This window comes from Mobula hypostoma, chromosome 4 (genome assembly GCF_963921235.1).
Source record: "Mobula hypostoma chromosome 4, sMobHyp1.1, whole genome shotgun sequence".
Taxonomy (NCBI): domain Eukaryota; kingdom Metazoa; phylum Chordata; class Chondrichthyes; order Myliobatiformes; family Myliobatidae; genus Mobula; species Mobula hypostoma.
The window spans coordinates 84,944,363-84,970,354 of record NC_086100.1 but is presented as its reverse complement, the minus strand read 5'-3'; the positions used below and the strand labels follow the sequence as shown (position 1 = coordinate 84,970,354).

The 25,992-nt window shown below is 41.4% G+C and overlaps 1 protein-coding gene across 4 annotated transcripts in view; it reads left to right on the top strand.

Annotated features, from left to right (window-relative positions):
- The first annotated feature begins 3,668 nt into the window (after positions 1–3,668).
- The window catches only part of ilkap (integrin-linked kinase-associated serine/threonine phosphatase), a 43,430-nt gene continuing 21,106 nt past the window's right edge, over positions 3,669–25,992 (top strand). The window contains exons 1-8 of one of the 4 annotated variants that reach the window (XM_063046084.1): positions 3,669–3,915; positions 5,322–5,390; positions 7,611–7,733; positions 12,591–12,708; positions 13,106–13,212; positions 14,451–14,544; positions 15,754–15,841; positions 19,281–19,402. In XM_063046084.1, the coding sequence (XP_062902154.1) occupies positions 3,843–3,915; positions 5,322–5,390; positions 7,611–7,733; positions 12,591–12,708; positions 13,106–13,212; positions 14,451–14,544; positions 15,754–15,841; positions 19,281–19,402 (794 nt within the window). In that variant the 5' untranslated portion in view covers positions 3,669–3,842. The remainder of the gene's footprint in view (positions 3,916–5,321; positions 5,391–7,610; positions 7,734–12,590; positions 12,709–13,105; positions 13,213–14,450; positions 14,545–15,753; positions 15,842–19,280; positions 19,403–25,992) is intronic. The other 3 variants (XM_063046082.1, XM_063046085.1, XM_063046083.1) reach the window with 3 other exon arrangements.

The following is a 25,992-nucleotide window of genomic DNA, read 5'->3' as shown; positions in this document are numbered from 1 at the left end:
GGGAAAGCTGTTGGAAAAGATTCTTAGAGATAGGATCTATGGGCATTCAGAGAATCATGGTCTGATCAGGGACAGTTAGCATGGCTCTGTGAAGGGCAGATCGTGTCTAACAAGCCTGATAGAGTTCTTTGAGGAGGTGACCAGGCATATAGATGAGGGTAGTGCAGTGGATGTGATCTATATGGATTTTAGTAAGGCATTTGACAAGGTTCCACACGGTAGGCTTATTCAGAAAGTCAGAAGGCATGGGATCCAGAGAAATTTGGCCAGGTGGATTCAGAATTGGCTTGTCTGCAGAAGGCAGAGGGTCGTGGTGGAGGGAATACATTCAGATTGGAGGATTGTGACTAGTGGTGTCCCACAAGGATCTGTTCTGGGGCCTCTACTTTTCGTGATTTTTATTAACGATCTAGATGTGGGGGTAGAAGGGTGGGTTGGCAAGTTTGCAGATGACACAAAGGTTGGTGGTGTTGTAGATAGTGTAGAGGATTGTCAAAGATTGCAGAGAGACATTGATAGGATGCAGAAGTGGGCTGAGAAGTGGCAAATGGAGTTCAACACGGAGAAGTGTGAGGTGGTACACTTTGGAAGGACAAACTCCAAGGCAGAGTACAAAGTAAATGGCAGGATACTTGGTAGTGTGGAGGAGCAGAGCGATCTGGGGGTACATGTCCACAGATCCCTGAAAGTTGCCTTACAGGTAGATAGGGTAGTTAAGAAAGCTTATGGGGTGTTAGCTTTCATAAGTCGAGGGATAGAGTTTAAGAGTCGTGATGTAATGATGCAGCTCTATAAAACTCTGGTTAGGTCACAATTGGAGTACTATGTCCAGATCTGGTCGCCTCACTATAGGAAGGATGTGGAAACATTGGAAAGGGTACAGAGGAGATTTAGCAGGATGCTGCCTGGTTTAGAGAGTATGCATTATGATCAGAGATTAAGGGAGCTGGGGCTTTATTCTTTGGAGAGAAGGAGGACGAGAAGAGACATGAAGAGGTGTACAAGATAATAAGAGGAATAGATAGAGTGGATAGCCAACACCTCTTCCCCAGTGCACCACTGCTCAATACAAGAGGACATGGCTTTAAGGTAAGGAGTGGGAAGTTCAAGGGGGGTATTAGGGGAAGGTTTTTTACTCAGAGAGTGGTTGGTGTGTGGAATGCACTGCCTGAGTCAGTGGTGGAGGCAGATACACTAGTGAAGTTTAAAAGACTACTCGACAGGTATATGGAGGAATTTAAGGTCGATGGGGGTTGTATGGGAGTCAGAGTTTGAGGGTCAGCACAACATTGTGGGCCGAAGGGCCTGTAATGTGCTGTACTATTCTATGTTCTATGTATCTTAGTAAATCTTTCTGGTGCGCCACACTTCAGTAAAGTGAACTTAGCTGAAGCCTACCTACAGATGGAGATGGAAGATGAGTCCACAGTGTTTCTCACCATGATCACTCAGAAAGGGTTTTATCACTATAATAGGCTTAAAAATCCATGGATCAGGTGCTGCAATGAAACCGGGGTGCTCAGTGTTACCTGGATGACATCATTGTTACCAATGAGGATGACAAGGAACATCTCCAAAATCTCATGATTGTGTTAAAAAGATAAGAAGATATGGGCTCAGAGCATGATACGAGTGTGAACTTTTTAAACCAAGCATCACTTACTGTGGTCACACCATTGATGCTCAAGGATTACACAAATGTGCTGAGAAAATTCAAGCCGCGGTGGATGCCCCAAAGCCAAAGGATGTGTAACAGTTGTGGTCCTTTTTTAGGATTCGTCAATCACTTTTTCAGGGTCCCACCAAACCTGGCTACTGTGCTTCAGCTTTTGAAATCATGACTGCATATCGGGAAGAAATGGCAATGGACAAACAGTGTGAGGAGGCTTTCCAAAAGGCAGAGGAAATGGTGACATAAGACACTGCACTCACATTTGTCAAAATGTTCAAATATGGTCCAAGTGTGGAGTGAGAGAGACACTGAAATGGGTCAACAATTCTCTGACTTTAATGAGAACTGTTGGCAGAATTTGACAGAAAAGAAAAACAATAAACTCTAGGCCCACAGGGCCGTTAACTAAAACTCTCAAACTGAAACTTAAATATGAACACTGCGGTTGGAAACAATAACTAATTCTAACTGAATGCTGCTCCATGACAGCATCAGTCGAAACTGTAGTCTTCTTTCTTGGACAAGGACAAAGATAAGTAGGGGTGTAATGTTGGCCAAGTCTCAACAAGAACAGAATGAAAATAAAGGAGTTAAATACCACCATAATGGAACACTGATTAGCTGGGACATGTGTACTCACGAACGTGATTGTTGAAGCTGTTGCGCAGCCCACCTGTATGGGCATGTAAACCCCAGAGCAGAATACGTGGTTGTGACAGGGCCCCTCTGCCTTGGTGCAGCTCCTGAGGTGCCACAGACTTGTGGCCACTAGAAGTCCCCGGTGAGAGATTTGTCCAGAATGTCATTGACAGCAATGTCTGTGGTTGTGACATGATCCACATTATCCAGTGAAGCTTGCCTGTGAAGTCTCACCTTATGGTCTGGATGCAATCATGACACATGTTATGAGAGATGGAAGTGAACGCCCCCAAAACCTTTGCATCATGTTCTCTTTATGCTGCAGAGAAAACTTGTGCACAGATTAACAGACAGACCTGGAGTCTGGTTTGGGGTGTAAAATGCTTTGGCTGGTACCCGTGTGGAAATGCTGATGGAGTGTCCCACTTACCTTTGGACAGGGAAATACCTGAAAAATTTACAAAACAGGACACTCTTCTGTACCTACATCCCATGCGCTGATGCTTGGACCTCCTCGAATTCAATCTCAGAGGGAGTATGCAGGACAAACAGCTGAGACAAACTGAGGACTCCTCAAACAACGTTTGATATTTAGTAGTCCTGATGAGGAACTACAGAGACAATCAAAAGTGGGTACTTGGAAAGCTTAAAGACAGAACTGGATCACTCTCCTACGCAATGGAGATTGTGTCTGATCTCATCTGGAGACGACACAACAACCACATAAGTCCCAGAACTCGGGATTATTTTATAGTGGCAAGTATCAACTACCAAGCAGCAGAGTGATGTCACCCCCCCTCCCCCACCGTCCAACGGTCAGGAGAGAGATGTTATCCCACGAGTAAGAAACCTTCCACAGCAATTAAACCTTTCGGCCTGAATGGAACCATTTAAAATTAACTATGCTGTGGATGTCTATATAGTAGTTGTATGTGTGCGTGTGTGTGTGTAATGACTAGAGAGCATACATTACAAAATGAAGTTGAGATTTTTCAATAAAGAGTAGGAGTTCTTAGCTAAGCAGGGAGGAGTGTAATGTATTTGATATTTAATATTTGAGCAATAATGTAAATTTATTGTTTGATTAAGCATTCTTTGTTTACATTATTCATTATGGGTTATATGTAAAAATGATGTGAATGGCATATATAATTATGACACCACATCAGATGTGAGCGCCTCACGAAAAAAAGGAAAAGAGAAACTAAGTAGACAAATATCCTTGCTTTCAAAGAGAGGGAGAGTGTGTGTGTGTGTGTGTGTGTGTGTGTGTGTGTGTGTGTGTGTGTGTGTGTGTGTGTGTGTGTGTGTGTGTGTGTGTGTGTGTGTGTGTGTGTGTGTGTCTGCGTCTGTCTGTCTGGCGCTCTGTGTCGGTGTCGTGAGGACCCAGCGGAACCCCAGAGACTGTAGGCGGAAGCAACGTAGCACTAGGACCTGGAGGGTGTCCGACGGTGTTGTGGCCCTTTAGGCCGCTGTTGAAGCCTGGATTGGGAGTTGACAGAAGGGGAGTGCTTTTAATCACAGACACGGGATGGATTTGTTTGAAGATCTGCCGGAGCCTGGTGAGGAGAGGCGGGTTTTGAGCTGGAGGCTGATTTTACTCGGTGGGTGCGGGTCATCGGCCCATCCTAGCGCCGCCGAGGGTGTTGGGACCCGAACCATACTCCTACCCAGGGGTGGCGGGAGGAAAGATGCTGATTTCGGCCTCATCCATGTACCCCAGGGCTCTGGGAAACTAATCCCATTCTAAGGTGCAAGGACTCAATCCCTCACCCAGCCAGGACACCGGGAACCAGATTTTGGTGCGGTGTAAGGATCTACCCACAAAGGGTGACTCAAACAATAATAACCTAGAACAAAGTCAGCTTCTGAGATAAAACACGCTAAAATATAAAAGAAAGAGATAACACTTCCCGTGGAGAGCAAGTTTTGGGTCCAATAACGTAAGGAAATAGCAAATGAATTAGGAGAGGTATTTCGCATTTGACTTCATTGTAGAGGGAACAAGTTACAGCCCAGGAATTGCTGGAAATTGGGAACTGGAAGGGAGGAAGGAATTTGAGATGACTTATACTGGAAAAAATTGTTGGTTCTATTGACTAACAAGTCTTCGGACCCTGATAGACTTGGCCATTAGGTCTTCTTTAGAGGTGGCCGTTGGTTTCAGTTTTCCAAAGTTTCCAAGTTTAAGGCAAGGTTCCATTAGATTGGAAAATAGCAACTTTAACTCATTTTATTCAAAAGGAAAGGGAGACAGCAGGAAACTACAGTCCAGTTCACTCAATATCTGTGATGGAGAAAGTGTTAGAAGCAGTTAATAACATCAGAACCCTTAAGAAACTAAGTTTCTAGATGAGCTCTTGAGTAGTCTCGGTAAAGAAGGCTATAGGTCAAGTGCTGGGAGGTGGGTTTAATGAGGATGGGTGGACACTGGTCAGTATGGTCTTTGGCTGAATGGTGACTAATATGACTAGTCATTTGACACTAACATTGGTGTTGTGAAAGGGAAGTCGTGTTTGATCAGCTTACTGGGGTTCTTTGAAGACGTAACAAGTTCGACAGAAAGAGGGAATTGGTAGGTGTACCATACTTACCTCTTCAGAAGGCATTGGATAAGGAGCCACAGCAAGGATGTGCAGATAAAGGAAAGGTCATCGTGTGGGATGTAACACAGGTGGTGTGATTAGAAGACTGGCAGCCTACAAAAAGTGGGAAGTGAACATATATTGTTACCTTGGTTGGTAAGGTGTAATCAATGGCGAGTGCCAAGAGCCCAGCCTCCACCCCACCTTGAACATCGGATGCCAGGAACCTGACCCCTACCCCTCTCAAAAATGTGATCATTATCATGCAAACTGCTGCTCTGTGAAATCTCTCAAAGGTATTCGGGCAGCTAGGAGCAGGTTATTCCTCACGGACCACACCTGCTAGTGATTTGGGTGAAGAGAACAGAAGGCGCAGCAAAGGCTCTGACAGCAATGAATGTGTTTATTCTCTTTTGATCATTTAGGAGGAGATGCTCAGAAATCAAAGCCGTCACTTTTCGATAACCTGCCAGACACAAGGAACCCAGACGTAGGTAAACACACAGCTGGAGTATAGCACTGTAGCTTTTGCTGCTGTATCATGCATGTATGTGGGTATATCTACTATTAATCTGTATTTATTGTTGAGATTTGTACTAGTTTGTAGCTATTCCCCACATTCGTCTTCCCTATCTTTGTCTACATTTGGAAATTTTATTTTAAAAACTTTTTGCTTTTGCCAATTTTGAAAACACAGTTACTAACTATGGATTGAACAGCTTCAATAAGAGGGCAGCTGTGTTGCTGTGGAACTAGAGATGCATGCAGGTAGGACTTTGAAGAATACCAGATCTCCTTCCCTCAAAGACTTTAGCAAATTGGTCGGATTTTTATAACAAGGAAATACCTTCATTTTTAATGCAATTCAGAACTCCAGATTGGGAACTGAACTTGCAATATTAGTCCAAGATGCTTTGTTACTGCAGCAGCTCACCCATAGTGCCTTTCGAAATGGCAGAGAAAATCTTTGTATGTAGTTTTGAGACAGGTTGGTATGGGAATTTTACTTGCTGATCCAACACCATCCTCTCATTTTCAGTGCAATTTAGCTCTATCAACTGATTTTACTGAAGTTCTTTTTGATTATTTGAACATATTGTCTTGTTAGCAATTGATCTTGTGGAATAAAGTCAAATGGCTCACTTTCCAATGAGTTCCACAGCACAGATTTTCATTGGATCACTGTGTGGTTCTTGGCTTCCTTTATATGACATCATATTACACCTGCTCAACACACATCAAATGCTAGAGGAACTCAGCAGGTCAGGCAGCACCTATGGAGAGCAACAAATAGTCAACATTTCAGGCTGAGACCCTTGATCAGGACTACTTCATGGTCTCGGCTGGAAATGTCATCTGTCTATCTCTCTCCATAAGTGTTGTCTGATCTCCTAAATTCTTCCACCATTTGGTATGTGTTGCCCAGGATTTCCAGCATCTACAGAGTCTCTTGTGTTTGTATTATACCTTTTTATTTATAGATGGCAATAGAGATATATAAGGGTCTTATAATCCTGCTAAGCTTTCAAAAGTTGTCTACAGGCCTTGGGATTCAAGTTTAAAGAAAAATCAATATCCCTTTGAGAGGATGATTTTGAGCAGTTGTTTTAAGCATAATTCGTTGCTTGACACATTGCTCCCAGTGTGCAGCAGACATATCAAGTCATTTCACCTTTACTTCCAGTAGAGAGTTACCATGTGATTACACCACCACTCATTCTGTATTTCAAAAAAAAAAGAAAAATTCGCCCCTCTCTAGACTGCCCCAGGAAGAGATTAACATTGTAATGTAATTTCAATTATGTGATATAGAGTTGCTTCAGAGCAGGACTGCGATGGGAGCAGCTTGAAGTGATGAACTATATATTTATTGTGCATTAGGGCTCCTCCCCCTCACCATTACCTCCCTCCCCTTCATCCCCATACTCTGTTTTACACAGGGAGCTTCCCAGTGGCCCAAAATTTTAATTCTGATTCCTATTCCTGTGCAGACATGTTGCTCCATGATCACATTAAATAAACAAGATTTGTTACATTAAATAAACAAGATATTTTGGATTGAGTGCCAGAAGTATGTTCTGTTCAGTGGAAAAGTCTAATGGAATCAATTGACATCCACCTGAAGCAAGAATCTAAAGGAACAATCTGTTTGTTCTCACTAGTGCACCAAAATGTTAACCTAGATTGCAGGTCAAGTTCAGGAAGGAGTGCACGCCCAAAGGATAAATCTGATACAAGTGCAAGCTCGCTAAGAAAATGTTGGGAGTGGATAATTGCACATCTATATCACCGACTTATTAATGAAGATTTACCACAAGTTAACTCAACAACCTGTATCTACAAAAAGATTTCAGGATTGAGTTTGCAGTTTATTGTTCAAGGCAACAGGTGTATTATCACGTCACAGACCCGAGTCAACATGATGTACTGCTTTGCAAGGGTAATTTAGTGGCTCTTCTGCAGCCAAGCAGAAGAATCCTATCCTGAATATTTGGTTTGTATTTCATAGACATTTGTGTCACAAGGTGAAAGCTATGTTAGTGCTCTGAGACGCCCTCTGGTACTTTGATAAGTTCATCAGTCAGCAAGATAAAACATGTTAGAAAAAAAAGATATGCTTGCAGGAAAAGTGCGGTGTGAATAGAAGCTGCTAATGATCTAATAATTATTTTGTGTTTTTATCTTAATTGCTGTCTTGTTCTTTCACCCATCAGAGGCTTCTGTTTCTGACCTGTTTGGAGAGCTTCCAGAAACACAGAATGACTTGAAGGCAGAGAAACGCAAGTGGTCAAACCAGAATGGATCCAAGGAACATGAGGAGAAGAAGCCCTGTAAAGGTAATTTAAACAAATGGGTGAAATAAGAGAAAATGGTTCACGTCTAAAAGGAGAACATGGGAAATTGAGAAGGTAGTGAGGAGATTAGAAGGACACAAAGGGTATAAGCAAATAACGTAAAAATACATTGTGTCATCTTTAAGCATATAAAATTCAGTACTTGGAGGGAATAGCTGTCTGGGTGGAAGGGATAAGGTTATGACTGAAACCAAGAATGTTGGTGGTGTAAAATAAATATGTTCTTTCAGCATTCATTAATGATTGTGTACTTGAGAAATGGTTAGAGATAACCTTGGAAAAGTATTTCTTCATGTGATTTGAGTAAATAATTATTGCAAAGTATTCTGCTGTGAATGGACTTGATCTTGACCGCTCCTCAGGTTTGCTCTCCAGCACTTTCTAATAAGAATGTAATCTGGCTATTTACCCTTCTTTTACCTTTTAACCCAAGAAGTGTTGAAGCTAGCTGCTACTTGTAACTAAACATCTCTGAGCCCTCTCCTTGAATTTTCTATACTCTGAAAAATGTAAATTGCATAAGAAACTTACTTAATGTTAGCATTTTGAATGTAGATAGATAACTATATGTATATGTACAATAGGAATACATCCAATGGCCAGAACTGTCTTTTAACAATGTGTTAACACAGAAGATGGCTATTCATCACTTTCATGATGTGATAATGGGGGGGTTTGATGAGGACTGATTAATATGAGCGCAGTTGGCCCTCCGTATCGGCAGATCGAAAATATCCCAAAAAAAATTCTAGAAAGTTCCAAAAAACGAAACTTGAATTTGCTGCGTGCCGAGCACTACGTTGAATCCACGTGAATGAAGTGATGTGTAGGCATACCCTGCTGTAGCCTTCTGCCATTTTGCAGATCCTCAGTCTCTCTCCAGCACTCGTTTGAGCATTGTTTGCCTCGCGTCTCGTTCGTTCGCTACTCGTGTTGTGAGTGAGTGGAAGGAGTTTAAGGCTAGTACGGGATGGCTGGCTGGCTATGTAAAGCGCTACAGCCTCAAGAACTTAAAGGTCACGGGAGAATCTGCATCGGCTGATGCTGAGGCAGCATCAGCGTTCCCAGAAGAGCTACAAAGAGCAAAATGATCCATACAGATGGTATGCAGAATAAAACAAAATAACACATTCCTGTGGCATCTGTACTGAACATGGACAGACTTTTTTTTTCTTGTCACTATTCCCTAAACAATACAGTATAACAACTATTTACATTGTATTAGGTATTATAAGTAATCTAGAGATGATTTAAAGTATACGGGAGGATGTGCGTAGGTTACATGCAAATACTACGCCATTTTATATAAAAGACTTGAGCATCCGCGGATTTTGGTATCTGCAGGAGGTCCTGGAACCAATCCCCTGCGGATACCGAGGGACGACTGTATTTACTTACTACCTTCCCCAGTGTAGTTATAATGGTATGGAATCTGAATATCCCATATTAAGGGCTAATTTTGATTGCTTTAAATACAAGTGGGTCTTTCACTTTGAGTGTTTTTTTGAAGAATGGTTATTTGTATTAATAACCTGCTTCTTACTATTTCATGACTTGTGAAGAAAGTGCACCAGTGCCTCTACCTTCCAGGAGGCTATAGACTTTTAGCATGTCCCTTTGACCCTCACCAGTCTTTATCGGCGCACCATAGAAAGCATCCTATCTGGATGCGTCAGAGTTTGAGTTGGAATCTCTTCTGCATGGAACTGCAAGAAGATGCAGAGAGTTATGGGTAAACACAAAATAGTCTGCAGATGCTGGGGTCGTGACGAAGGGTCTCGGCCTGAAATGTTGACCGTTCGTTTCCACGGATGCTGCCCGACCTGCTGAGTTCCTCCAGCGTGTTGAGGGAGTTATGGGTGCAGCTCAGCACATTATGGAAACCAGCCTCCTCTCCATGGACTCTGTGTCTATACTTCTCATTGCCTTGGTAAAACAGCCAATATAATCCACTCACCCTGGACATTCTTCTCTTCCCTCTAAAAGCTGGAAAGCGTGTACCATCAGTGTTGAACACAGGTTCTATCCTGCTGTGACTATTGAGTGGGCCACTCGCATGATAAGATGGACCTGACCTCACCATCTACCTCTTTATGACCTTGTACCTTATTGTCTGCCTGTACTGCACATTCTCTGTAACACCTTATTCTGACTTGTTATTTTCCCCTGTGCTACCTCAAATCACTAATGTAACAAAATGATCCGTACAGATGGTATGCAGAATAAAACAAAATAACACATTCCTGTTCTGACATTTTGGTCCAAAACCTCCAAGATGAGGCCACTGTCAAGGTGGAGGAACAACACCTTTTTTTTCATCTGGGGACCCTCCAACCCTTCAGCATGAATATCGACTTCTCCTACTGGTTTAAAAAAAAAAATCCCCCCCCCCCGCCTCCCCTCTTCCTTTATTCCCCACTCTGACCTTTTACCTCTTCTTACCTCTCTAACACTTCCCCCCAGGTGCCCTCCTCCTTCCCTTTCTCCTGTGGTCCACTCTCCTCTCCTATCAGAATCCTTTCTCTCCAGCCCTTGATTTTTCCCACCCACATGGCTTCAACTATCATTTTCCAGTTGCCTTCTCCTCCCACCCCCACCTTTTTATTCTGGCATCTTCCCCCTTACTTCTCAATCCTGAAGAAAGGTCTTGTTTATGCAAAACGAATCTTTTTCACTGTATGTTTGTACAATGACAATAAACCATTTTTCCCTTTTCTTTCAGACAAGTAAGTTTTTTTTTCAATCAGTTTAAATCCTAGTGCCTGCCTTTTGTTTCATAGTAGTCTGGTAGAAAATTGTAGACATGATCGTTATTACATCCTGGGTGTGTAGATGATAGTTGGGAGAGCGGCAGCCATCACCAAAATGGTGTCAGAGGGAGACAGGCTGGTGAAGGTGATGTTTGGCATGCTGGCTTCAGTCAAGGATTGAGTGTAGGAATTGGGATGTCAAGCTGCAGTTGTGCAGGACTTGGAGAAGCTGCACCTGGTATATTGTGTATTCTTTTGGTTACTGAGTTATGGAAAAGGTATCATTATCTGGAAAGATTGCAAAGCAGAAGTACTGGAATGTTAGAGTCATAGGAAAATACAGCACAAAAACAGGCTCTTTGGCCCAACTATTTTCCCTGAATCATTTAAACTGCCTACTCCCATTGACTGCATCTGGACCAAAGTCCTCATACCCCTACCATCCATGTACCTATCCAAACTTCTCTTAAACATTGAAATCGAGTACATGTGCTGTCAGCTTGCTCCATACTCTAATGACCCTCTGATGGCAGAAGTTTCCCCTCCTGTTCCCCTTAAACTTTTCGCCTTTCTCTCCTGACCTCGAGTTGCTGGGACTTGAGGGCCTGTGTTATAGGAAAAGTGTGGGCAGACTGAGATGTGATTCCTTGAAATGTAGGAGACTGGCTGGTGACCTTATACAGGCATATAAATTCATTGGGGGAGGGGGAGGGACACAGATATGGTGATTGAACAATCTTTTACCCCAGGGAAAGGATATCAAAAACTCAAAGGCACGGGTTTAAGGTGAGAAAAGAAAACTTTAATAAGGGCCTGAAAGCAGCATCTTCACACAGAGTGTGGTGCATCTGTGAAATGAGTTGCCAGAGAAAGTGGTTGAGACAGATAGAATAATATTTGAAAGATATTTGGACAGGTACCTGTGTAGGAAATGTTTAGGGGGACATGGGCCAAACACAGGCAGATGTGGGACTAGTTTATCTTGCATGGATGTGTTGGGCTGAAGGGCCTGTTTCTGTGCTGTATTTCTCTATGACACAATGACTAATAGTTTGGTGAACTGTACATCACCTACAGCCATTGTTGATCATAGACTCAAATGGTTTTGTTTATTATCAGAGAATATATACAGTATACAACCTGAAGTACTTGTCTTCACATGTATCCATGGAAAAAACAGAACGTCAAAAGAAAAACATTAGAACCCCAAAGCCCCCTCCCCCTCTCCCCGCGCAATCAGCAAGGCATCAACTTCCTCCGCCCTCACCCCTGCCCGTTTCAGCAAAAAGCGTCAGCGTCCACCTCCTACCAAGCAACAACAAAGCACCCAAAGAGACCATGATCTGGAGTCAGCAAAATCTATTGTTTTCCCAACAATTCAACATGCCGGAGGCTCTCTGTCTCTCACTAACAAGGCACAGAGAGATATCACCCATTTTCACAACGAAAGGGGAGACTTACAGTCGCTGTTATGATGTTACAGTTTGCCGTGTCGCTTTTCCATATGTCCGCTGTCGCCCACAACGCCTCAGTCCTCAACACCGGCCTGAAATCGGTCATCCACAGGGCCGCATTCCAAGGCGCCATCTTCCAAGCTGTGTTTGGAGAATGTCGGAAAACGATTGGCCAACGAACTCCAGGAACGGGAATTCATCTGCTGTTAAAAGAAAAAGTGCAGTTTAAGTGCCACTTACAGATCAGGACCTCAGTAGAACCCCACCACCCTGAAAATGATAAAAAAAGAGAGGATTTAAGTTGCTTTGCAGATGAGCTCAAAGAGGCAGCCACTTGGCGCCATTTCAACTCCACCCAATAGAGCAGCCTGTATTGCATTGTGTGTGAATAGGTGGCTATATCAGAACAATATGATTGAAATATGACAAGGTATAATAAGGTCCTTCTTTGCCTTGTATTCTTACTGAATATTGTCCCACCATTTGTAAAGGCTTTCAGGTGAGAAGGAGAGAGAAAACTATAGGAGGAAGGGAGAAATAACTTCCTTGTTTCATATGCAGGGGATCTTTTATGAAGTTATAATATGCAGATCAGCCCTGTAGTATTTTGCTGAAAGTTCCTGTGTGTTCTTCAGGATTTGTGACCTTAAAAGGTTATGCTGCGGAGAGAAAAGGTGAGCGAGAAGAAATGCAGGATGCACATGTTATAATCGACAATTTCACAACAAGTTTTACACAGCTACCTTCAGAAGTGTAAGTATTAAAATGTTCAGGAGACAACAATCTATCTGATATATCTTGCATTGACATATTTTAACTTGGGTGGTAATTTAAAAGTGCATTATGCAACCTCTGCTTGGTTAGGGGTGACCAAGATGGATGTGTCCTCGGCCTCAATTTATCTTCTGTTTTAGCTCCACATGCCTCAATTTCTTGAAGTTTCAAAAATTGATCTACCACTTCTTGAATCACCAGTTGTAATCCAGTCTCCATGATGCGCCAAGGCATAGAATTCCAGAGATCCACACTTTCTCTGACAAGAAATACCTATGCATAAGTGTAGTGACTATCCTTGCAGGTGATGTGAATAACACATTTGCCCTTTCTAATGAGTTTATCTGCAGTTTTTCCTTCTTGGTCTCTGGTTTAGATCTCGATTGTCATACTTTGCTGTCTTCGATGGCCATGGTGGCATACGAGCATCCAAGTATGCAGCGCAGAATCTTCACCTTAATCTCACCAGGAGTTTTCCCAAAGGTAACTATACGGCCATGAGAAGCTGAAATCCATTGAATTTCCAAGTTCAGTAAATGAACTGTTATCTAGTTATTGAACTAGTAACCCTGGTTCATTTTTGGAGGTTCTGGTCATAGAGGAGTGAGAATTATTCCTGAAGATATTCAGCTCCTACAGGGATTTTGTTTTGCTATTGGAATCAATGGTAACAGACTTTTTTTCCCACTACATATAGTATACAATGGAAGACTGCATTCGATTATAACCTGTTACTATTTCGGGTATTCACTCACAGAGTCTCTGTAGCACAACTCTGGTCTTTTTTTTAAAACTCAGAATGAGTTCTGGAAGTTGTAATCCTCTGTTCTACAATCAAAGGTGAAACTGATATCTTTTGAAGATAACTCGAGTCATTACAAGCAATTAGACCATAAGATATAGAAGTGAATTAGGCCATTTGACCCATCGAATCTGCTCAGCCATTTCATCATTGTTGCTCCATTCTTCCTCTCAGCCCCAATCTGCATTCTCCCCATAGCCTTTCATGCCCTCACTAATGAAGAATCTGTCCACCTCTGCCTTAAGTATTCGTAAAGATTTGGCCTCCACTACTGCCTGTGGCAACGAATTCCGCACATTTGCCACTCTGTAGTGAAAGAAATACTTCCTCATCTGCATTCGAAAAGAAAACCCCTCTATTCTGAGGATGTGTCCTTTGGTCCTAGACCTCCCACCATAGGAAACATCCTTTCCACATCCACTCTATCAAGACTTTTTACCATTTGATAGGTTTAAAGTAGATAACCCCTCATTCTTCTGAATTCTAGTGAATGCAGGCCCAGAGCCATGAGGCGCTCTTCATATGCCAAGCTGTTCAATCCTGGAATCATTTTCATGAACCTCCTTTGAACCCTCTCCAGTTTCAGCACATGCTTTCTAAGATAAGGGGCCCAAACCTGCTCATAATACTCCAAGTGAGGGTTTTTTTGTTATTTTGGGTTGTATTCTGCAAAACTTCATAGATGTCACTTCAGAAAGTTAACATTGGCATCAGTCCACCTGACCTCTTTCTACCTTGCATGTTTTCAAAGTGAAGTTCTAATGAACAGATTAGAACCCAGAGGGGTAAAAAACAGTCTTGCACATTTCCCCAGCTCTGTGTGTGACTTCTTGAAATTCTTGCACTGGATTGGAACCCCAAAGTTCATGTGAGACATTTTGGGCCGACGGACCAGGATTTTCTTTATTATTCTCTGCAGGAGAAGTGACGAATATGGAAAAGGCCATCAAGAAGTGCCTTCTCATGACCTTCAAGCAGACAGATGATGGCTTTCTGAAGCAAGCATCAAGCCAGTGAGTAGTAAACAGAGGTGCTAATGATCTTCTTTCTTCCCCATCTTCCCCTGCCCCTCCTCCTGTCTAAACACAGTTGAAGCCAGGTGTATCATATCTCTTCCTTTACTATTTAAAAAAAAGACTATGCATGTTTATTCTTCACCTTTCATTTGCATTGCTCAAAATTTACCGGCAGAGAATAAGCCACTCTTTTCTTAGTTCCAGTTTTCATTTGGAACATCTTTTGTCACCTCTGAATAGTATTGTCAATTTATATAACCCTGAGACCTGAGACTGCAAGTGTTAGAATCTGGAAAAGAGAGTTGGGGTGGGGGAGACTGGTGAAGAAACTAGGGGGTTTCTGATATAGGATCTTGACCAGAAATGGCGACAATTCTTTTCTCCTCACAGACACTGTTTGACTTGCTGAGTTCCTCCAGCTGTTTGATTTTTTTTTGTCTAAAATAAAAGCCTTTCTGGTTCCATTTTCTTGTCTGCACTAGGTTATCTGGTAATCAGTTCTCTCTTAAAAAAAGATTAGACGAAGTTCTTCATTCCTGATGGAGATCTTGTGATCCCTTCTGGGAAAACTGTGTGCTTTCTCTTTCAACCAAGTGAGGACAAGCTTCCGTGGATGTCATCTTAATGTACAAAGTGGGGTTCACTGGGATGTTGCCCAGATTGGGGCATAATGTTGATCAGGAAAGAGTGGATTGGCTCAGTTTGTTTTCACTAGAGTGGAGGAGACTGTGGAGTTACTTGTTAGAGGTATATAAAATTACAAGAGGGATAATTGGGATAGATAGTAAAACTCTTTACTCCTCATGGTAGAGGTGTGAAAGAAAAGAAGATGGAAGGTATAGGTGAGAGGTAGGTTTCGAGGGCATCTGAGGGGGATTATATTCACAATGTGGAATTTGAAGTGTGCAGTCTGCAGATGTAGTGGAGTAGTATTTTTTTCCATTTTAATGAGCATTTAGACAAGTATTTGAAATGCCAGGAGAGCGTAAACTATGGACTTAGCACAGGTAAATTGGATTACTGTAGGCAGATAAGCAGGTGGCATAGATGTTGGCTGAAAAGCCTTTTTCTGTGATGTTTGATACTATTTGGCCACTCACATTTCTAAATAATGTACCCAACTTGAAATATGCAAAAACTCTTTAGTATTCATCTGTCATTAGTCAATGAACTAATGAGTCATATGTTGTTTCTTTTTTGCTGCAGAAAACCTGCCTGGAAGGATGGATCCACTGCCACATGTGTTCTACTGGTGGACAAAGACTTGTACATTGCAAACCTTGGTGACAGCAGGGTAGGAAATTCTGTCTAATAACAGTGATCGGTTATATTATGTTGATGCATAGCTGTTGGAATAAGTCTGCCATCAACTTGTCCCTTTAACATTTCTCTTATTAAACTCTTCCTTTGTCCTTCAATATTACATGATTGTTTTCTACCTCACTACAACCCTAAATCTTTTCCTTGATTTTAGTGAAATGCACTTTTACATGATTGTTTGACCAGTTCATGTCAATCAGAAAGTGGGGCTGAGGGGAACTTCTACGGACTGCAGTAGTTTAATGATGCAGGTATTCTGATGAAGGGTCTCATCCCGTATGTTAACTCAGTTTCTCTCTCCCCATTCCCTGTCTGACCTGCTGAATGTTTCCAACGTTTTCTGCTTTTATTTCAGATCTCTAGCATCTGTTATTTTTGATTTTGGGCTTATGCTGGAGTCTATTATCAATAAAACAGTAACAGGGCAATTGCAAAGTATAATCAGATGAGGTGGAATCAGGATGGGTTTATGAAAGGCAAGTCGTGTTTGATAAATAACTTTTGAATTTTTTTGAGGTTTTAGGTGGCAGAATAGATAAGGATAATGTTCTGTATTTATTGATCATGGTGTGACTTCTTTTACACTGGGAAACCAAACATAGATTTACGACCAATTTATGGGACTATATACAGTGCTCAATTGTGAATTTGAGTTTATTGGCATTTGCCAATGTGAATTTTTAATCCCACTCTTTCTATCCTTGGCTTGCTACATTGAACAAAAGGAACTTAATGTGAGCTCATGAAGCACTACATCAGACACATTTGCAACCTTTCCAGATTCAAGATTCAGAAGTTTCTTTACTTCTCTTTAACATTTTAATTTTTCATTTTCATCTTCTTTAGACTGAACTTAACTTCTTTACTCATGTTCTGTTTTGCCTGTATCTTTAAACTTGTTTTATTCTGGACTTTTTTCCTCATGAAAGGACACTGATTTCTCTTTCCTTCTCTGTTGATGTTGCCTGATCTACTGAGCCTTTCCCCATCTGCTCTGAAGAAGAGGCATTTCATTCTAGAACTAATGAGATGTCCTCCTTTCTCCACCATCAACACTGTCCTCACCCACCCCATCAGTGATAGGGTTCCTCTTGGCCTCACCTCACACCGCACTAGCCTCCACGTCCAGCACATAATTTACTGTAACTTCTGCCATCTTCAACGGGATCCCATCACCAAGCACATCTTTTCTTCCCCAGCCCCACTCTCCACTTTCTGCAGGGATCGGTCCCTAGGTGACTCCCTTGTCCATTCTTCTCTCCCGATGCAGCCTCCTGTTTACCGGTGAGACCTGACATATTGGGAAGAAAAAGTGGGATATCCTGGTGACCACCCATTTTAATTCTACTTCCTGTTCCCATTCCGACTGGGTAGCCTCCACCTGATGCATAAGCATTGGTTTTTTGAACTTCCGTTAATTGCCCGCCGCTCCCTCCTTCTTCACCATTAACCAATTTCCATTTCCCTCTCTCACCTTATCTCCTTACCTGTCCATTTCTTTCTTTCTTCCCTTTCTTCCATGGTCTTCTACCCTCTCCTATCAGATTCCCCCTTCTCCAGCCTTGTCCAACTCTTTCACCAGTCAACTTCCCAGCTCTTTTCTTCGCCCCTCCCCAGCTCTCGGTTTCACCCATCACCTACCACCTTGTACTTCTTCCTTCCGTCCCCCCACCTTCTTGTTCTGGCCCCTTGTCCTTTCCAGTCCGGATGTAGGGTCTCGGCCCAAAACGTTGATTGTTTACTCTTTTCCATAGATGCTGCCTGGCCTGCTGAGTTCCTCCTACATTTTGTGTATGTTGTTTGGATTTCCAGCATCAGCAGATTTTCTTGTGATTTCCTGATTTATATTTTAGCAATCACTGAATAGCAAAGACCACAAAATTTAATTTCAAGGGTTTTAATAATTCCTAATTTAAATGCATTATTGAATGCTTCATGAACTACCTATTATCTAGCACATATCAAACACGCATGATATCAAATACTTTGAGGCAAATTGGCAGGAAATGGATTCACTCCATCGACATCTGTTTGAGCCAAGCTAATAAACTTTATCTACGTTTACATGCTGTATGACAGCAGCTTCTTTGTTAGTTGTCTCAATTGCAATGGGATTTTTAAAATATATTCGCGTGCCTTACTCTGCAGGCCACACTTGTGATTTTTATTTTGGTGGCTGATCACCTTTCTTAAAAAAAAAGTGTCCTCCTATTAAGATCAAAAGAAATCAGGGGAGAACTCAGCTGTTTTGGACTGAGTTATCCTGTGAAAACTTTCACTAATGTTGAATCAATGGTCTTTTGATTAGCTAGAGACTCATCTAGTGGGCTCTTCTGACTGTTCCAGTGATGTTAGTGACTAAAGAGAACTGGGTATCCTGGAGCATTTCCTGAAAGCCCTTGTTTTTAATGGCATTCCCCAAAATGTTGGGAAATTTCAGGGCTTCTATTGCAAACTCAAAAGCCCAAACATAATTGCTTGAGCTGTGCCAGTCACTTCCGAACTGAGCCTTCCTGCCTGATGATTTTAGTAATCAGATACAGTATATGGGTATCTACAACGTATTCATAGGGTAAAAGATAAATTGCTTTTTATATTGTCTGTTGTGCAATGGAGGGAAGAGTGAACAGTAACAACTAAAGGAGTTTTAATTGAATTTTATTGTTCACACAGTCATAGAGTTAGATAGCATGGAACCAGGTCCTTTGGCCCATCACTGCACCCTCCATGCCAGTCCTGCTTCCCACATTCGGCCTCATTTTCTTTAATATCTCTGAACATTGAAAATATTCAAAAACCTTAAAAAATTTGGCATTTTCAGCAGGCTGGCTAAGTTGAGAGCAGTGAACATCAGTGGTGTGGAGAGCTGCTTCTTGTCTACCCCGTGCTTCCATTATCGATGTCCTGCCACCACTCAGGTTCTGCTGTCATGCATCCCCCGTTGATAATTGTGTTCATTGCTCTGGGCGTCTGCTGTCACCAGCATAGAAGGAAGGCATGGTTCTATGGATCATGCCTAATCTGTGGATTAATGATGTAAAGTACTAAATGTTAATGATCAAGTGTAAGCAAATCAGTAATTTCCTCATTTGTATTGGGGTAATTACAGTTTCAATGAAACTAGCTCTTTTTATGCATCTTGACATGCTCATTGTGTACAAATCTATGTACAGTTTTGGTTTTGGGAATTATAGGTTTAGTAGATGTATGAACTCAGTGTGTTGCCTGGGTCAGTGGTTGTACGATCTCACCATGTAAGTATATGGATCATTAGAATCAAGCTCAGGTTGCAGCATATAGAATTAACTGAACTATCAGTGAATGTGCAGTCTTGGGCTGTGAGAAGTGAACAGTATTATAAAGATAACCATTTACTGGAGTCAGAGATAACCTTTACCTGTGTTACTTTCCAGGCTATTCTGTGTCGATTCAGTGAGACAAGCAGGAAACTGACAGCCGTGCCACTGGTGAAGGAACATAATCCTACCCAATACGATGAAAGAATGAGAATTCAGAAAGCAGGAGGGATAGTAAGGTGAGAAGTAAATTCTAAAAGGTGGGTACTTGTCATATTAAATTAAATTGTTGTCAATATTTGTTCCACAGAGGTTGGAAGTTGGTTCTTGGGATCTGCCTCTTGCTCACAAGCTTATATTACCAGTTTAGTGTGAAGCCCATATTTCTGAGTCCATGGTCTAAGTGCGTCAAAGGCTACAGGAACCAGGCAGGAGAATGGGGTTGAGAGGGATCATAAATTAGCCATGATTGACGGAACAGACTAGATGGGCCGAATAGTCTAATTCTGCTCCTATGTCTTACAGTCTTGTAAAAAGCAGAGCTCATGTCTGGTGCAAAAACAGAGCTTTGTTTGTATTTGGAGACAAGATATCTAGTGGTGTGAGTAGTGTTCTGAACTTATTTCAGCATCACTGTAAATACGGTGAGGTTTTTTTTGGGATCCATTTCGTGTAGTATATTCTTGAAAGTTCTGAGTGGAAACAATTTACATTTAAACTCTTGGAGGAATTTCAGGCTTTCAGAAAAGAAGCATTACCTGAACCATGGAAGTTTACAATGCAGAAATGGGTTTGGGGCTAATCTGCTTAGAGTCTGGTGAGTTTTTACTGAAGCAGTCCAACACTCATCCTATATTTTGCACACTCCCGATTAAGTCATACATTCCTCATCTAGTCTCCTGTAAAATGTTGTACTAGATACTATAACTCAATTATAGTAGATCTTTCCATTTGTACCAGCATCCTGTAGGAAAGGAACTCCTCTCACTCTGTGATTGATGAATCAGCAATTACTTTCCAGTCATGTATTTATTCTTTTCCATCCCATTCAAGTATCTTCTTAATGTGCATTGACATTCATTCATTAACTTGCTTTTTTAAAATAAGTCCTTGTTCATGAATTTGAGTTATTATTTGTGCTTAACATGGTCACGGTAGCTAAGAGTAAATCTGTATTGGCTATTTCTGTTTAAATTGATTTATCATTTGGGCTTTTGTTTTGAATTTCTGTCATTGATGATTGAGCGGGGTGAGGGTCTTCTCAACGGAAAGGAGAAGCCTTGAAGTGGCCTGATGGATGACCTTAAAATTCTGAGAGAGTTGTGAAGAGTAGACATAGAGATACTTCTACTGTTCAAGGAGTAAGAGATGGTAAATACACAATATTGGTTTATGTGCCTTTTAAATATTTTGTGCCATATAAAAAGTGCAAAATGTCTCTGTTTAACCTCATCTCTTGTGATCATCTTACAACATATGCCACATTCCTATTCAAATCATGGAAGAAGTGGCATAGATTTGCAGTGGATTCCATTCCACTGTAATCATCCACAACTATATTTCCACACGGACACTATTGAAACACTGCCCTACCTCTCTTGATCTTCCATTCCATTTTTTTCTTCATTCAAACATTGGAAAAAGGGAATTTATCTCCCATGCATACCATGTTGCACGACCCTGCCCATGAATTCCATCAAACTTTGCAACTCTTTCTGGTGATTCATGTTCCCATGTTCTCTTCCAGCCCACATTGTCCAGGGGCAGGCTGTCTGTAGCCCAGAACCCAGTAGTGACGTCTGGACCACGAGTGAATAGAGGCCTGGCTTCTAAAACACTCAGAGGTGGGCCCAGTACTCTGCTAGCTCTGAGAAATGTCATTTATTCTAACCTTTAAAAAAATCTCTGATACTCAGAGGCATGTAAAAACTTAAAAAATGGATAAACTAATTTAAAACGGTGGACCCAGTGGACTGAAAAGCCTTGGTCTGTGCTGTATTCAAAGACACATTAGGAAGCACTAATGAAAGTAAAGACAGATATCAATGGATAAGCAAAGGATAGAACACATTAATAGACCCAAAAAAAGGATAGATGCCTGGCTGTTCATACAAATAAAATTTAGGCTGATTATAGAAATTTCAGAGAGGAAATTAAAGGAATCAGTAGCAAAGCAAGACCTGAGGAATGACTGGTGGCAAATATAAAAAAGAATTCTAAAATGTTCTTCAGGCACATGAGCAGGGAACAGGTTGTTAGGCTGAGCGGAGATCAAAAAGGGAGTTTACTCATGGAATATCTTGTGTTGCTGATGAAAGTAATGAAGCAAATTCCATTGTTCTTGTATTAAAAAAAAAAATCAGGTGGAGAAACTTTCTTGGTCACCAGACACGAATGTTTCTGATCTGGCCGTAAACAGATTGCAGATCTCATGGTTCATTCAGGGTTTCTGGTTGGAGAAGACTCAGAATGATTTTGTGGGGGCACACTCGTCTGCAGCTGTTTTTATGAAGTCCATGACAACCATGGTGTATTCATTGAGTTCCATCAATGAGCCCTTGGTGATGGCATCATGCAGTATCTGAAGTGCCTGTTTACAGTCAACAGATGGTGATATGTAAGCTGCAGCCAGGATTTTGCAGGAAAACTCTTGATAAATAGAACGGTAAGCATTTGATTGTTAGGTGTTCAAGGTTGGAAACAAGAGTGACAAAACTGCCACATTGGAGCATCACAGAGTTTGTCATGAACCACACACATCTTCTGCCTTTTCGAAATCAGCAGTTCGGTCCATCCTGTGTATTGAGAAGCCTTTGGGTCTGAGCACAGTATCTGGCGTACTCTTTGAGTAAGTCATGTCTGGGTAAAATGCAGAAGACAATAATTTCTCACTTCCTTTCAATACAACAACTAGTCCTCAGGTGCTCAGTTTTGTGCTCCAGTGACTGCTCATTTGCTAACAAGATGCTGGGTAGAGGGGGCCTCATCTCTCTGTGTTTCAGCCTGGCTCAGACTCTGTTCCACCCCCTTCCCCCAATACCTGCTTGCTTGAGAGTTAAGTGCATCAGGTCCTTCAGAATGTGCTTCAATGTGGTGCCAGTGAGCTACCATTCACACTCCATCATTAAAGCCAGTCACTTCCTTGTCATGTTAGGCCATAAGACATAGGAGCAGAATTAGGCCATTCGGCACATTGAGTCTGCTCTGCACCCTGTTCCAGTTCAATGACAGCTGAACCATTCTCCCAAACCTGCATTATCAGCAGACTTAAAATAAAAACAGAAATGCTGGAAATGCTCAATAGACCAGGCCAAATATGTGTGAAAAGAAATGATGTTAGCAGTTTTCTTCCTGCAGATGCTATACATTGTTTGATTTCCATTTACCTCTGATTTGACTTTTCCATTACAAGTTCAGCTGATCTCCCATTTTCACCCATCATCCAAACTTATGTGAAAATCAAAAGTTGCTACAGAACCTGGATATCTGAAATATAAGTGGAAAATTTTAGTATGTTCAGCAGGACGGGTATAGCCTGCAGCAAGAAAAACTGAGTTTATGATTCAGTCAAAATTTCTGTTTGATCTGAGTGTTTCCAGTGTTTTTTGTATTCAGAACATAGTACAGCACAATATGGGCCTTTGGTCCAAGAAGTTATACCATCCTTGTTGAATACTTGATCAATCTAACCCTTGCCTCCTACACAGTTCATAACCCTCCATCTTCCTTTCATCAATGTGCCTATCTAAGAGTCCCTTAAATGTCTCTAACCTATCAGCCTCTACCACAACCCCTAACAGTACATTTCAAGCACTTACCACTCTGTTTTTAAAAATAAAACTACTTCTGACACATCCCTTAAACTTTTCTTCACTCACCTCAAAAGGATGTCCTCTGGTATTAGCCATTGCCACTGTGGCAAAATCCCTCTGGCTGTCCCATTTTATTTGTGCCTCATAATGTTTTACACCTCCATCATGTCATCTCTCATCCTCCAAGGAGAAAAACCTAGCTCAGTCAACCTTTCTTCTTAAGACATGTTCTGTAATCCATGCTGCATCCTGGTATATCTGCTCTGCACGCTCTCTAATGGTTCTTCCTATAATGAGGCAACCAGAACTGAATACAATACTCCAATGTGTAGTCTAGAGCTGCAACATTACCTTGTGGCTGTTGAACTCAATTCTTGGACGAATGAAGGTTAACACACATACATCTTCTTAACAACGCTATTAATTTAGTCCGAACTTCTATCACTTGCACCAGAACCTGCTCAGCCCTGTGCTTACTGACTTCTGCCTAATTCAGCCACACCCCTATTTTAAAATTGTTATGTGTTTCCAGCCTCAGGTATCCTTTTTCTTTGTAGTCTCCTTAGGCTTTTAGATATTTCATTTCTGTCTTTTTGTTCTTCCCTTTTAATTTTAATCACCCTACTGTTGGCAGTTATGCCTAAATGGAAATTCTTGAGTAAATTTCTACTCTCTAATGCTTAAACCCTGCTGTCTTTTTGTCCAGAAACTTTTGGTCTTTTGGTCATCTGTCCAAAAACTACCTCATTTTGCCCTGTTAAAGTTTTCCTCACACTCCTGTGAAGTACCTTGGGATTTTGCACTACATTAATGTCATTGTGCTGAGTTGCAATGTGGCCAGAATATGCTCCTGTAATCATTTAAAATTTTAGTATTTAATAGCTTTTGAATGGTGGTGATAGCATTGGTACTGGGTGTGGCCTTAATTTGCTCTCAAGGCAATTCTGGTGGTAAAACCTGTCAATTACACTCAGAGCCCTGTACAGAACTGGACTTTGCCAATCAGCTGGGGAGCTGGTTTCTTAGCAGAAGATTTCACTGGGGACCTGCTGCAAAACTGGGCTTTGAAGTTGAGCATCTCGCAGGATTGCATATCTCATTAGTCAACAGAAAGTATAAGTCAGTGTATTCTAAAGTCAAGAATGTCCTGCTTGAAAGATCTTTGCCTCTCTTTCTTCATGATTCTCCATTAACATGCTGCTTTCTAGAAACCTTTCAACCCTGGTATCTTCAGAAATGAGCTTAAACAAACATTTACCTTAAACAAAGAGCCTAGCATTAAAAATAAATCAATAAATAAAGTTGTAAATAATCAAAGAATAAATGCATTTTAAGTGTTCACTTTTTGCTAGTTGAGTTAATCTAATAAATACATGAATGGGCACCTTGTACCTTTGCAGTGTACATCCTGCGCTGAATGAGAGCTCCAAGACGTTCCCTGTGTACAGAACAATTATGGGTGCAGGGGGTATTATCAACAAGAGAAGTAAGATGCTAGTTTTTGGAGTTCAAGCAATTGTTGACGTTATTGCAGTCCAACCATAAGGCTGAGTAGCTGTAGTTTATGTCAATTCCAGTGACTTAAGCAGTGAAGGGAAAGAGATCACGCAGGCTGATATTTAAGAGTTAGGAAAATAATTAAATAGCAGCACTTTAAAGGATGACTGTATGAAGATTAATTTGGAATAGCTGTATACTATGACCCAGTGAATTTAAGAGCTGTGGCTGGAGACATGGTGCAGGAGAGAAGGCTCTAGATTCTTGAGGCTTTCTGGGGGACTGGGGAGTACATGCCAGATAGAATGCACCCCTGCATAACTGAGGTCAACATCCTTATGGGAAGGCTTGCTGATGATATGGCAGAGGTTCCAAGTAGTTTGCAGAATGTTGGACATGGAGGGAAGAAATGAAAAGTAGCAAGCAGATGCAAAGACAGATTGGGAGAGCTAAATAGCTCCAGAACAAGGAAAATTTAAGTTTCTGGTAAGTGTCAGTGTAAGAGAGAAGATAAAAAGCGTAGATGTGCAAGCACAAGCACTTTCAGCAATAGGCAGTTCCAAGAAAAAGTATGTGAAGCCTTTGCAATTACCTGGTTTTCTGCAATAATTACACATAAAATGTGATCAGATCTTCATCTAAGTCACATTAATAGACAAACACAATCTGCCTAAACTTATAACACACAACAATGGTATTTTTCATGCCTTTATTATTCACAGTCCAAGCTGGAAAAACTGTGTGACCCCTTGTATTTGATAACTAGTAGAACCTCCTTTAGCAGCAATAATCTCCAAATGTTTCCTGTAGCTGCTGATCAAACTTGCACAATGACAAGGAGGAATATTAGACCATTCCTCCATACAAAGCTGTTTCAGTTCATCAGTATATCTAGTAAACCTTGAATGAACAGCTCTCTTGAGGTCATGCCGCATTGGGTTGAGGTCTGGACTCTGACTTGGCCATTCCAAAATACAAATTTTCTTCTTTTTAAACTATTCTGTTGTTGATTTTCTCGTCTTGAAATCATTGATCATTGTCTTGTTGCATTATCCAACTTCTATTAAGCTTCAGGTAATGGACCTCTACCCCAACATTCTTCTGTAAAATCTTGATACAATTTTGAATTAATTGTTCCCTCAACGATTGCAAGCCGTCTAGGCTCCAAGGCAGCAAAGTCGTCCGAAACCCTGATGCTCCTTCCACCATGCTTCACAGTTGGGATGAGATTTTGGTGTTGGTGGGCAATGCCCTTTTTCCTCCAAACATAACAGTGTGCATTTCTGCCAAAATGTTCAACTTTTCTCTCATCTGTCCACAGAATGTTGTCCCAGAAACATTATGGAACATCCAGGTGCTCTTTTGCAAACTTGAAACATGGCAGCAATGTTTTGTTTTGGGAGAGCAGTGGTTTCCTCTGTGCACACCATTCTTTTTCAGTGTTTTTCTTATAGTGAACACATTAACAGAGATTTTAGTAAGTTCTAGAGATTTCTGCAAGTCTTTTGCTGTTACCCTTT